General features: G+C 38.6%; 1 protein-coding gene across 4 annotated transcripts in view; it reads right to left on the reverse strand.

The window, feature by feature from the left end:
* Positions 1-3,977: 3,977 nt before the first annotated feature.
* The window catches only part of LOC129765439 (uncharacterized), a 73,610-nt gene continuing 63,715 nt past the window's right edge, over positions 3,978-13,872 (reverse strand). For 3 of the 4 annotated variants that reach the window (XM_055765765.1, XM_055765764.1, XM_055765763.1), the window contains 4 exons: positions 11,350-12,052; positions 11,093-11,291; positions 10,923-11,023; positions 3,978-6,379 (listed from right to left, as the gene is read on the reverse strand). In XM_055765765.1, coding sequence (XP_055621740.1) covers positions 6,011-6,379; positions 10,923-11,023; positions 11,093-11,291; positions 11,350-11,943 — 1,263 coding nt within the window. In that variant the 5' untranslated portion in view covers positions 11,944-12,052 and the 3' untranslated portion in view covers positions 3,978-6,010. Of the gene's footprint in view, positions 6,380-10,922; positions 11,024-11,092; positions 11,292-11,349; positions 12,053-12,555; positions 12,736-13,872 lie in introns of those variants that run through there. The other variant, XM_055765766.1, reaches the window with a different exon arrangement.

A 13,872-nucleotide genomic window follows, 5' to 3' on the forward strand; every position in this document is an offset into this window, starting at 1 on the left:
TTCAGGCTCTTAATAATCGGGGTACAAACATATATACTGGAACTCGCAATCAGATCTGCCACAACCCAGAAAAATCTCGTTATAACCATCTACTTAACAGATAAGTTTACGAGTATTCCGGTTGGGCTATCCCCAGCATCATCTCAGCTTCTTCATTAGACCCTTCAAATGAGTTTTACTGACGCTTCAGGTTCTACATAATTTAGGGACAAACGTGTTTATCGGAATCTGCAATCAGATCTGCCACAACCTTGAAAAATCTCGTTGTAACCTTCTACTGCACAGAAGAGTTTGCGAGTATTCAGGTTTGGCTATCCCCAGCTTCATTCCAATTTTCACATTGGACCCTTTTAAATGAAGTTCATTACTCTTAGAAGTTAATTTTATTTTGCATTTGTTCAATCTCAATTTTCTATGTCTGTCAACGCGTGCGATGCTCAAACTTTTGTAGACTTCACAATATTTTCAAATTAACTAATAACTAAAAAAAAACTAAAAGTAAACTAAATACCATCATTATTTTAGTCAGACAAAAAAAGACAAAAAAATGTCTGTCAACGCGCGCGATGCTCAAACTTTTGTAGACTTCACAATAATTTCAAATTAAATAATAACTATAAAAAAACTAATAGTAAACTAAATACCATCATTATTTTAGTCAGACAAAAAAAAACAAAAACACATGCACAAACAAACACAAAAGCAAGATTCTATCCGTCATCACTTCGTCAATTTACACAATAACACTGACTATCGAATAGGTCACAATTCCAAATCATCCTTTAAAAACTTCTTACAAATATTTCGGAATATTCTGAGGTTTGTATATTGTAGTGTATTCTACAATCGGTACCCTTTATAAAAAATTGAGTTTTGGGTGCAAGACATCCGGAAGTTCATAGTTCTGAGGTCACTTGCTTGTCTTGTATTGTATTGGTGAAGATTGGTGACACTATCTCGAAGCCCTTTCGGGTTACTTCTGGAGTTCCTCAAGGAAGTCATCTCGGTCCATATATTTTCTTACTTTACCTCAACGACATCAATTTCTCTCTTGAGTGCCAGAAATTATCGTATGCGGATGACTTCAAACTGTACCATCAGATTGAATGCGAAGCTGATGCTGAGTTTCTTCAGACACAAATAAATACCTTTGCTGCGTGGTGTGAAGCGAACAGGATGATTTTGAACCCAAACAAATGCTCGATAATATCCTTTTCTCGTAAACGTTCAACAGCTTATTATGTTTATAAGCTTAAAGGCATAGCTCTACAACGTGTTGACTGTGTTAAGGACTTAGGAATCATACTGGACTCAAGGCTTACGTTTCGCGAGCATAGCGCATACATAATTTCTAAAGCATCTAAAACACTTGGCTTTATATTTCGCTCGACCAAACATTTTAGGGACATTTATTGCATTAAAGCTTTATACTGTGCCCTGGTCCGCTCATTATTGGAGTACGGCTCTATTGTTTGGGCACCCTACTACCAAAACGGTATTCTACGTTTGGAAGCTGTCCAGCGGAAGTTCATGAGGTTTGCATTGCGCCGTCTACCGTGGAGTAATCCTCATAATCTCCCCAGCTATGAAAATCGCTGCAAACTTATCGGAATAGAAACACTGCATGATCGTCGAAGGATTGCCAAAACCTGCTTCATATCAGATTTGATATTGTCACATATTGATTGTCCAGAGCTTCTGCAGAAGGTTAATTTCAACGTGCAAACAAGAAACCTGAGGTCTCACAGTTTCCTTCAAATACCGTTTTCTAACACAAACTATGGCTACAACGAGCCTTTGTCGAGCATGTGCCGTGAGTTCAATTGCTACAGTCGTTTCTTCGATTTCGGATTGTCTCGCGCATTACTTAAAAAACGATACACCTCCGCAATTACAGCCACTGCTATTAGCGATTAATTTTTTTCACGTTCATATATATATAAGTAAAATGTAAGTTTAGTTCAGTAAGTGATCGTCATTAGGGCATAATTGTACCCGTTGATAAGAATAAAATAAATAAATAAATAAATAAATAAATGGTGTATATCTATTCCATATGTTATAGTATTCTGTAAATAATTTGGAGTCATTCCATTCGTCATTTTAAATATAAACGTAAGCGTGCAATATTTTATTCTCTGACCTATTGACATCCATTGTAGGCATTCTAACATAAAGCTCTGTGGAGTTCGCCGATCACATTTTAATATCAAGCGCATGGCTTTGTTTTGTAGCATTTGCATTCGTTGCATTTGTCTCTTGTTTGCAAGGAACAAAACGGATGCACAATAATCAAAATGCGGAGCAATCAATGCTTTGTAGATCGTCATTTTACATTCAAAGGTCAGAAATCGATTTATTCTACAAATTGATTCTCCGTATTTTTGAGCTGCTTTCTTTATTGTGTAGTTTATGTGTTCATTAAAGTGTAGTGTTTCATCTAAAATAACACCGAGATATTTTATTGATGACGCCCTCTCCACTGATTGTCAATATTTATTTATATTAAAGTTGTTACTTTCAATAACACGTGTCGATACAACTATGTACTTAGTTTTATTAATGTTTAATTTTAGCTTCTTCCACTTCAACCAGTCATCTAGATATTGCAGTTCATGGTTCATTTTTGTGTAACAATCTTCCAAAGTATCTGCCACAACGAATATTACTGTATCATCAGCAAACAAGTTCATGTCGCTATAGTTTAACACCTGTTTAATATCATTTATGTACATCAAGAACAATAATGGCCCCAGAACACTTCCTTGAGGGACACCCAAATCAACTGGTTTCGCCGAAGATTTACAGTCTCTATACCTAATGATCTGTGTTCGCCCGTAGAGGTAACTGCTCGAGATGCTCGAGAAGGGCCTGCGAGTGCTCGGAGTTTTCGAAAGACGAGTACTAAGAACGATCTACGGCGGCGTCCATGAGAACGGAGTATGGAGGCGAAGGATGAACCATGAACTCGGCGAACCCAGTATTCAAAAGGTGGTGGTTAAAGCTGGACGGATACGTTGGGCAGGGCATGCTACAAGAATGCCGGACAACTACACTGCTAAGATGGTGTTTGTCTCAAACCCGGTAGGTACAAGACAACCAGAAGCACAGCGAGCTAGATAGTTAGACCAGGTGGACTGAGATCTGGCGGCGAGTGCACAATGCCCAAGAAATTGGAGACCGGTAGGAAGTCTTGTCATAAGACGGAAAGCCAGTTAAATAAATGAATAAGAACCATCTCGGTATGCAGGAGGACGGCGTATAGATTCGAATGATGAAACTCAAGTTCACGCAACTCATCGGAGAACCCTGTATACTTCGAATCTGCAAGATTGGGATAACCATGCAAAGCCATTTCGTTTTGCTGGAAGTGCGTGTAAATCCATTGCCTACACCAATTGAACCTTTGCATTGAGCTGTTGAATGCAACACTGCGAGTACGTACATTATCCTCGGTAACGTGCCGCGCAATTTTGCACGAGAAAATCCGGAACAACTTCGGCAGTTTTGGTGCAGTTTTAAGGATCATTTGCGGTCAACATGTTTGGAACTCGGACGGGCCTTCGCTGATGTGGCATTAGTTCGCTTGAATCATGATTTGTCTGGATAATTAAGGTTTTCTTCTTCGTATAGTGAAAATTTTAAAACGTCCCATAAGGTACGATTTCCGAAGCCTAATACTAGGGTTAGTCCTTCAAAAATTCACTGATAAGGCTTCCCTATCGGTTATTGGAATTGTTGCATCTTTGGAAGCTTCATGCACCTTCACCATCGTCTCGCAGTTTCTTCCTCAGACATATGACGTTGTTGATACAAAAAATTCCGGAAAATCATTTGCCTTACAGCACCACTTCCTTGATAAATTGTGTACAATTGAAGTCCCGAGCAATTTTCATTTCAGCTCCTATTACGATTAATGTGTTCATAGACATGATGAATACTCATCATTGTGATATATTGGCAATGAAACAAATTGGTTCTCAGCAACGTTTTATTATCACTATTTCCGACCATCACACACTGGAATGGTCTCTCAATAACTATTGTTTTGTTTTAATCTTATCTCCGGCTCCTTAATGATTACAGTTAAATTCAAACAGTAGAAATGGGATGTAGTTTTAGATTTCCTCAATCATAATGGATATGTTTCGCCGATTATTTAAATCAAGCTTGTTAACAATGTTTCTGTTTTGCATTATAAAGAATAAAATTTCAAAAGTTTGATTAAAGAACTGTATCAATCTCTGTTTGTCATAAGTTTCTAGGCGTATGGTATATTGACTCCGTTTCTTTTGAGTGATGATTCCATTTAATTTTCACGCTCTTTTACTCTAGTATAAATCCCTTAACCGCTGGTAAGGAATAACGATGTGAAATAGTTACAAAACCATTGTTTTGGGCAATTTGAATTAAAACTACCTTACAGCTTTGCTGTCGGGCGTGTTTTTGCATTCCCGTTCGTTTCATGGGGATTGACACACAGACGTACGCGAATAGGTCCATGATCCGGATTCGTAAGCTTTGTTCTGGAAAGCGCAAATAAATACCAGCGAAAAAGCGTTTAGTTTACCCGAATCTGCTTTGTTTTCCGAGTGATTATTTATTCTCCTCCGAAGGCACACTGAATTGATCGTAATTGCATCGTCGAGGACCTTTGTTTTATGAGGGGTCAATTTAGTGCTTTGGGAGCTTAACAATGGCAGAGAGAGGAACAAGCATTAGGTGAGAATCTTCCAAACTTATAACTACAGGTAAATTTTATATAAGGAATGCTTTGAAACAATAGTTTTGCACTGATAATATTTGGCAAACAGGTTTTGCATTCTTTGGTTACGATCCGCTACAATATATACTACTACGTTTACATCTCTTTAAAATGTTAACTAATCTAACTTATTGAGTTGGTATCAAGAAGGATAAAATTGTTTTGAAATATGGCTACGCGTTGACTTGATGTATGATTTAGTCGTTTTGTTCTACTCTCACTCTGGTAAAAACGTTATTACTTAATGATTTTCAATTGTCGTCTAAATAACCTCAGCTAAGCATATTATAGGCATCAAAGTATTCAGAAAAAAAGACGGATTGAAAGGTATTGTCCTTAAGTTTTTGGGAGATCGATTCATTTGATTCATTTCCGATTAAATTAACGGCTTTGAATGTTTGTAATTTGATGAAAAATCAAAACTTTAGAAATATATTCATGATGCTACAAATGACTATAAATGCCTCGAAACTAAAAGCTATCCACCGTCCGGTCGAAGAAATTCGCACGTTAACTAAGGACACAATAATAATTTAATTTAAAACATCATATCTACTACAATTGAAACTATTTGTCTTTGCAAGTACTTAAGATAATGATTGATATCACAAAACCAGCTTGTCCACACTATCTCATTACAAATACTAATTCATTTCTTTGCGTTAGTAATTTCCATTCCTGATCCTAGTAATTTGATTTGTTTCAGTATGCTTTTGAACTCGCTCGTTAATCTCCTTTTTTGCGTCACACTCTATTCATCTTTTGGAAACTTCGAATGCTTAATTACTCTTTACATTATTGATTATTACCTTATTTACAAAAAGGCAATCAACAAGTTACTGCACTAAATTATTCCCAATTTGCGTGTAAGTGAGTGAGTATTGGTTTCGTCTTGTTTTGCTTCTTTGCTTGTGTCAACTATTTGTATGACTTACTATGTGTTATGTTTTGCTCTTGCTTTACATATAAATGGTGGAGAAAATATTTGCGGAAGGAAAGAGGTTAGGGTTATCTTAAAAGTTTGCAAAACTTTGGTACGATGCGCATAAAATGTCTCTCACACTATCAGGTGTAACAATCTTGTATTCGTTTAACGCACGCGAGTAAAATGTTGTATCTACAAGAAACAGCTACGTCACTCTGACGGGACCAAGTGGCCGCCGACAGTTCCCCGTGAATCGGTGTTCAACTACCACTGATGATGGTGAAGGTGTTAGCGCATCTCTGGCCAGTCATCGCAGACCACTAGTCAATCTTGCTAGTTTTGATGATGATATTGTTTTCTTGCAGCATCGATACCGATTTGGCCGGAGATGATGATCGGGACGATGGTCTGGAGGACGGTCGTGAGATGTAGTGATGTGTAGCCGTACCAGTGGCTGTGATCAGAGGCGAAGGGGCACTAACCGATTCCGCCGCCGAACCGCCGTTTTTGATAAACGGTGGATTTGTGATGATGGGCGGTGGCAAAGGACTGAACAGGAAGGTGACTAGCTTGCAGAGCAAAGTACACAGGATGGCCTCGTGGACGACTGCATAGGCGCGATAATTGGGACCCTCGAATGGATCTTTCAGCGCCGGACAGAGCATGTGGTTGAGGTTCACTTGTGTTGGCTGAAAAGTTAGGTTCGGACATTAGTATGAAGTGTTTGTGGAAAGGAATTGGAGATGAACAATTCTGATGGCATGTTGATTCATTTAATGAATGCTACTCGTTGGAGTACTGATTCCTGTAACTAATGATTGTCTTGAGGTCTTGTTTTTGATATTTCTCATACTAATGATTGTACTACATCTCTGATGTGCATCCATATGAGCACCACAGCGTTTTTTTGTTTCAGTACTTCCTCCGCTATTTTGATGGCGGATGCAACGGCATCCATTGCAAATCTTTATTTCCAGAATTCGAGTTTCTACATTGAAAGTCCATGTTGTCTCTCTGTGTCAACCTGTTTTTCTGGTTACGGTTGACTGAAAGGTGATGCACTCATTTTTCATGTCCAAAACGAAATGCATACCAAACCAGCATCTTCTCGTGTTAGTTCGGTGACATATTAAAATTCTTTGTCAGTAATACTGCTTTTCAAATATGGCAATATAAAAAACTCGCGCCCATTTCTGATGATTGTCTTCACTCAAAAGTTTTCTCGGAACAGTATGAAATGCGAGACGATTGTCTTGGAACAAAATTGGTTCGTTTGCCCTATAGCTCCAACTATAGTGGATTCAAATGCTCTATATCACAATATCTGCCCAGCAAGCTTATGCCAACCAGTCTTCTGAACACTTACACATGTGCACGCGATGTTCAAATTCCATGTTTTTTGTTGTACACGAATATGCTTTTCGCTAGTGTTCAATGTTCATCCCAAACACGTCCAATGGTGCACAAACATAAACGTGGACAGATGACACGCTTTTCTCACATCATAAACAAGCACGATGTTTATATTTCAAACCCATCATGTACAAAACATATCACCTATTTATGCACGGGAAGAAATAGTCATCCTAAAACATTTCACGCTTAACATTTCAATAGGACTTATCTGTTTTTATCGATTCTCTTCATCGACATTCTCTACCGTTGATAACTCAGCAGTAGAAGCATTTCCTAATCTGTTAGAAGATCAGGAGTTGTAGAAGGGATCCTCGTTAATCAAACTATATGACAAACCTGGCGCAAAATCTGCATGAACTCAGAGGCTATGATCATGCACATCTTGCAAGTCTGGTTAAATAATTCTTAGTTTTGAGATATAAATGTTATTAATAAATTCAATTTTCGAATAAGATTTTGTAACAGTGTATTTTAAATGTTATTTTGTCAAAAATAATATTTTAGTCAGAAATCTGAATCTTGAGTTACGATTTTATGGATAAAAGATCAATGATTCTGTTCGATTGAACACTTGCACGGATAGGCGACAGGAAAACCTTGGACTTTCCTCCTAAGGTACGGCACCAAGCTTCGGTTGAAGCTGCTTTTTCAAAAGTAACCTCAGCTGAGGTACTTCTCCAGGGCCCTGGCGCAATTCACGTTGCGCAATGAACTGTATAGGATCGGCTTCTGTAATTTTTTTTTCTCTATTATAGTGACTTTCAACACATTTCGGCTGGTTCGTCACTTTTTACTCCCACAATTTTGGAAGAATGTCGGGAGTGAGAATTGAACTCTCTGCGTGAGAGGTATGGATTTTACCACTACGCCAGATCGCCTCCCTTCTGTAAAATCTTTCAAGGGTGTCTTAAGAAAGACAGAGTTGCGTTGTAATGCCAATCAGTCAATCAGCGCGCGTCGCGTTAAGTGTGTATTGGGACAAAGAGCGACTAGATTGTTCGAGATGTTTTGTTAGTATGGGTGAGAGCCGTTTGCCCGCTGTTTCTCGGGGCTAGTAGATGAGATATGTAGTGGGAATAATTGGAGTGTAAATATTATTGGTTTTGATTTTCTACTTAGAGGATCAAACAGATTTTGAATACACCTTTTTTAAAAATCAGTCGTAATTTTAATTGCTCATATTATAATGAATATTGTGATTTAAGTTGTTTCCATCATCAATACAAAATTTCAAAAGCGGGTTGGGTCGGCGGCCGGATGATTTGGCGTGGAATTGCTCCATAAATACTCAAAAATTAGTTTATGATGCATGTTTTCAGGAAAGTTTACACATATTCTTGGGTTTTTATGAAAGTTTAATAAGGACGGTCTAAGTTAGGGCGTTCAAAAAGACAATTCAGAAAAATACATGTTGTAGGGGAATGTTTCTGACAAATTCCTGCATAAAATCAGCTGAGTTGAAACTAATTGAGGGGCTCAGAATGAAGGGGGTGTAAGTGATTTGATCGATTTCTTTTCAGTTAATAACTGGAAAACTGCGAAACTGCAAACTGCACATTCCAATTTTCCAATTTGAGTTTGCTATAGAATCGGATAGATGAGGCTCTATCCTATGTTCCACATTGTCAAATACAGCTGGGAATGTGTTTGCAGCTAAGTTATGACCAAAAGAGAGAGTCGATATAGAGAAATCGATGATGTCACTCACACCCTCTCATTTTGAGCCCCTAAATTGTCACCAGCAAAATTATTATAGAAAAATCTCTACCATATTCATGACGATTTCTGAAAGAAATACAATCAACCCTCCTTTACTCAATATTCTCCATAAAAAAGGCAAACAATGTTGGTTTGTTCAGTCGAAAATATTTTCTTGATTTTTCCACTTTTTTCAATGTCCGCATCTGTGTCAAATTAGGTGTTCAAATGTTCCTAAATATATAGGGGAAATGAGGTTAAAATGAACAGGGTTGGTGAAATGAACCGGTGCTCCAATTCCGATAATTCAACTAAAAACCAATCGATACTTCTTGATTATCCTATTCTTGAACATATGAAGCTATTTAAGAACCCTGTTATGCATGACACTGTCAAATGTAGAAAAAAAACAGAAATTTCTCTAACGGTAGCCATTTGGATGTAATTTTGCGCGCATCGTATTTAAGAACTTTCCCGTGAAATTTAAATTATTCGACCTGATATCTTGGACAAATTATCAGTTTGAATGACTGTTCACATATTGGATTAGAGGTAAACAGATATTTTGTTTGATTTCATCGCATTCTAAATTACTTTGTTGTTTGGGGTAAAATAAGCCATCACCGGATAATGGCATACAATGTAATGTTTTCTGGAGCTGATATACCTTATCACATATTGCCCTTCAAGGTGTTCTTTTTATGGCTTTGACCCTGGGAAAATATGCCACCCCAAATAAAACTAAACCTCAATAAGTCAAGCGTTATGTGTTTCTTACAACGTTTTTGTACGTATGAGAAAATTCTAATTACTACTCTAGGTGAATAGGATTGATAGGACATATAGGATAGGACAGATTATTGCATACATATACCTACTTTTTCAGTACATGAAACAACGTATAAATCTAACCCATTTAGCATAATATATACAGGTGTTCATTTTACCACCACCAAGTGATCATTTTAACCGCACACTAAAAAAATGTTTAATTCTACAACTATTTTTCTTTTGAAGAAATATGTACTATTTTTATTTTTTATAATAAAAACCGTTTGATATCTTGAACAAAAATTAGTTAAGCTATAATATTCTTCGAAGAACGGATATTGGAGCGGTATGTGGACGCAGTGAATGAGCATATTCCTTCGGATGTTCATTTTAACCGCATTTCCCCTAAATAAAATTTACTTTTTCATGATTTACAGTAGTTTTATAGGATATTATTACGGATTCACATGTTTAAAAAGTTTATAAAGTCCACCTTCTATTGGTGTCAACGCGGCCCTTATTTGAGTTAGCTTTTAATCAATCTCCAGATGATTCTTTGGTGCTTTTTCAGACTTTTACTTACAAATATTGTAAACATCATGCTATCAGATTTATATATTAGGTTTGGGAAAAGGTTATTCATTATTTTTGGGTGGAATTCAACTCTTTTTTTTTTAATATACTTCGGATTGTCCGATTTGGGTCAAATATGCACTGTTTCGTTGTAACATTTGTTGCTATTCTAAATATAGCTTAATGTCTCTATCATAGAGGTCTTTGTGCTCATTGGCGAAAAACTTCAACAATTGATTTTTCCAATCTTTTCTTGTTCCAAATTTCTTATCACTCTGGAAAATTTGCAATGCGATGTAAAAAGGGTAAACGCTTTTGCCAGGTCCGGACTATATGGTGGATGCATTAGAACATCCCAATGAAGCTCTTGGAATTGTGTGGCCTTGCGTTGTCCTAATGAAACACAACACCTGTTCTGTTGGCCAATTCGTAACGTTCCGGGTCAATGGCTAGCTTCAAACAGTTCATTTGTTGACAGTAGAGATTTTAATTTAGTGCATTGCACTAAACATTTTTTTTAATTTAAAAAAAAATTTAAAAACTAAAAAAAAATGGAAAATAAATTAAGTTGCACGTTGCAAAGTTGCAAGCTTTGACTCGATTTTATCCGAAATGAAGAATTTTAGTAGACAAATAGAACAGCAGATTCGAGCGATTATTTTCTTTTTGTTGTCGATAAAAATGAGGTTGGTATCACAGATATTTCCATTTCAAGATTCAGAATAATATGCATTCAACTTGAAAAGAGAATTCAATATTACATTAGCTACTTACGATAGCAATAAGCTGCAGAAAGGCGAAATGGTAGATGATGGTCGTTGAGTAGCCAATGATGTTCCAAGTAAAGTCGTTGATTGCTTCCATATTGTAGGCCCCTAAAAAGCATGATTATTCTTTCAATGCTATATTTAGGAGAAAAAAATCGACGGTGGTTAATAACTAACCTCCAGTTCTTAGCAGATAAATTGGTATGATACACATTAGCGCATGCTGGATCCAGTAAGCTGCCGCCTCCAGAGGCAGCTGTCGACTATCCGTTTCTGGAAACATGAACGCTAACAGCGGTCCATTCAAGAAATTCATCTGTAACCGGAACAGTGCTGTGGTGCTTTTCTTTGGCTTGTTACTCGCCAGTAAGTAAATCTGGAAGATGGGAATTGGTTATTGAGTTTTCATACATACTAGTGCATCAGTTGCCAACCTGTATTAACGTGGTTATATGGCAGGGATTTAGAATGTAGATAACAGTCCTAGTTGCGAATTTAAAGCCTATTTCGACGCCCAGCGTCAGCGTCATGGTGATCAGCAGCAACTGCTTACCCCAACTGGGCGCCTCGCCCTCCAGCGCCGCGTTAGCACCAGGATTGTGTACAGAGCTGTTGTTGCATCGATGACAGCTGCAGTATTCCACCGATGAGGATCGTCGGTGATGGTGCTGTTCCCGCAGCAGCATTTCCCGATGATCTGGCTCCAGATGGTGACCACTACTTCCACCAACTCGCTGGTAGTGATGCTGTAGATTGTGGTTTCCACTACTCGCCAGATGACTAATACTGCTACTTCGATAACCTAGGGTACTACCCTGATGCTTTGGGGTAGTGATGAAGGGTGTGTTTCGCCGGAAAGTGATCGGCTTTAGCCGTCCGAGCGTTAGTTTGATTGCAAGCAAGCAGAACGGGATGAGGATAACACTTTCCAGCAATCTTCGGCCCGGTGTCAGGAATCCGGCACATTCCGGACCGGTGTTACGGGGTACCGAATCGTTAACGCCATCGTACGCCCAGCCAAATTGCATGGTGATGAGGAAACACAGGTCGTACTCCGGCTACCGCGGTTGTGGTGTAATTGTTGCGTCGATTTCCTTTCTCGTGCTGAACTAGGTTCGCAGGTTGCGTTTCAACGAGCTGTGCGGAGGGAGGTTCAGAAAACAAATCAGGTCAAACACGGTAATAGTTTGTTAGGGCTGTTGACATTCGTGGGGCAGAATAAATTAGATTATTGATAAATAGGTTAGTGTCGCGTGCACTTCGCGGCAGCGCGTTTTATTCAGCACTGAAGGAATATGGCACAAATTGGATTATTATCGATTATTTCGGAGTGTGCATGTAAGCGCGGAGAAATGGAACGTCATCGCTCGAATTCCATGAGTCAGTTAGTATGCGCTAAATTATTTACTATTAACAGCAACGCTTCTGGACAACAACGATCATCTGCGTCAAGTGGATAATGATACGAGCTAGCCGGTGGGAATCTCTTTGCAGAAGTATGACGAGACGAGATAAATATCATACTTCTCTCTGTTCACTTCGTGATGTAAGTAATTACACGAGTGAATACGCAAACAATATTGAATGTGGCTTAATTCGACCGCCTTCCTTGTGTTGGATGGCGGTTTATAAACACTTACGCCAGGAAAGTTCAATGATGAAAACGCTCGTCATCTGGTGATAAGCGCATCGGATTAATTAGTGTGGGTATAACGAATCGATAACGGACGGAACGTTAATTCAAGTGCGCGGTATCGAAAAAAATCAAAAGCGTGAACCGTTTGCACTGTTGTATGTGTACACGACCGGTTGAATCAGTACGAGCTCAAACCGGCACTGACTACCCATTATAGTAAAAATACTGTTTATGACTGTTGATTCTCAGTTTTCCGTAGCTGCTCCAACTTACTCAATGAGAGTACTTTTCGTCGGAGGGAACCGGGGTGATATGGGTTCTAGTGCACGATTTTCGGATTGATCGTCCTAGTTAGTCTGGGAATGAATAATCCTTACCAAAAGATAATCATAAATTCCTCGCAAGAGTAATGTGTTCTTTCCTATCCTTAGTTCAAGCTAATGGAGTTCATGAACACGATCATATACTACGGCAGGCTGGGAAAAAATGTCCATTTTCGTCAGCGAAATTTAATATTTTTAAAATTTATTTGTTATTTTTTTATTTGGTCACAAACGCCTTTCACATAACGTTTTTCAGAGTGTTCTGGAGAAAGTTTATATCTTCGCTTATTTTACTATAAATAATAGGCTGTCAAAAAAGTACTGCGGTATTTTTTTTTGAATTTTCATTTGTTCATAAAATTAGTTACAATCATCTGTTTTAAGTCAAATATGCGCCGTTTTGTTCGATGACTTGTTCCCAACGAGATGCCAACTTCATAATACCCCTGTTATAGAAGCTCGCTTTCTTATTGGAAAAAAACTCGGATAGCCAATTTTCACAGGCCTCTTTTGTGGCTAACTTCTGACTAACTAGCTCGTTCGCCATGGACAAAAACAGGTGGCAGTCACTTGGTGCAAGGTCCGGACTATACGGCGGATGCGAAAGAACCTCCCATCCGAGCTCCCGGAGCTTCTGGCGCGTCACCAAAGAAGTGTGTGGCCTGGCGTTGTCCTGATGGAAGACAATGCGGCCTCTGTTTATCAAAGATGGCCTCTTCTTCATGAGTGCTACCTTCAAGCGGTCCAGTTGTTGGCAGTACAGGTCCCAATTGAGCGTTTGGCCATAGGGAAGCAGCTCATAATAGATTATTCCTTGACAATCCCACCAAACACACAGCAGAACCTTCCTGGCCGTAAATGAGGGCTTCGACCACGACCGTTTGCGCTTCACGTTGTCGTAAGTGACCCACTTTTACTCGCCAGTCACCATCCGCTTCAGAAACGGGTCGATTTTGTTGCGATTCAGCAGCGATTCACATGCGTCGATACGGTCAAAG

This window comes from Toxorhynchites rutilus, chromosome 2, assembly GCF_029784135.1.
Source record: "Toxorhynchites rutilus septentrionalis strain SRP chromosome 2, ASM2978413v1, whole genome shotgun sequence".
NCBI classification, from domain to species: domain Eukaryota; kingdom Metazoa; phylum Arthropoda; class Insecta; order Diptera; family Culicidae; genus Toxorhynchites; species Toxorhynchites rutilus.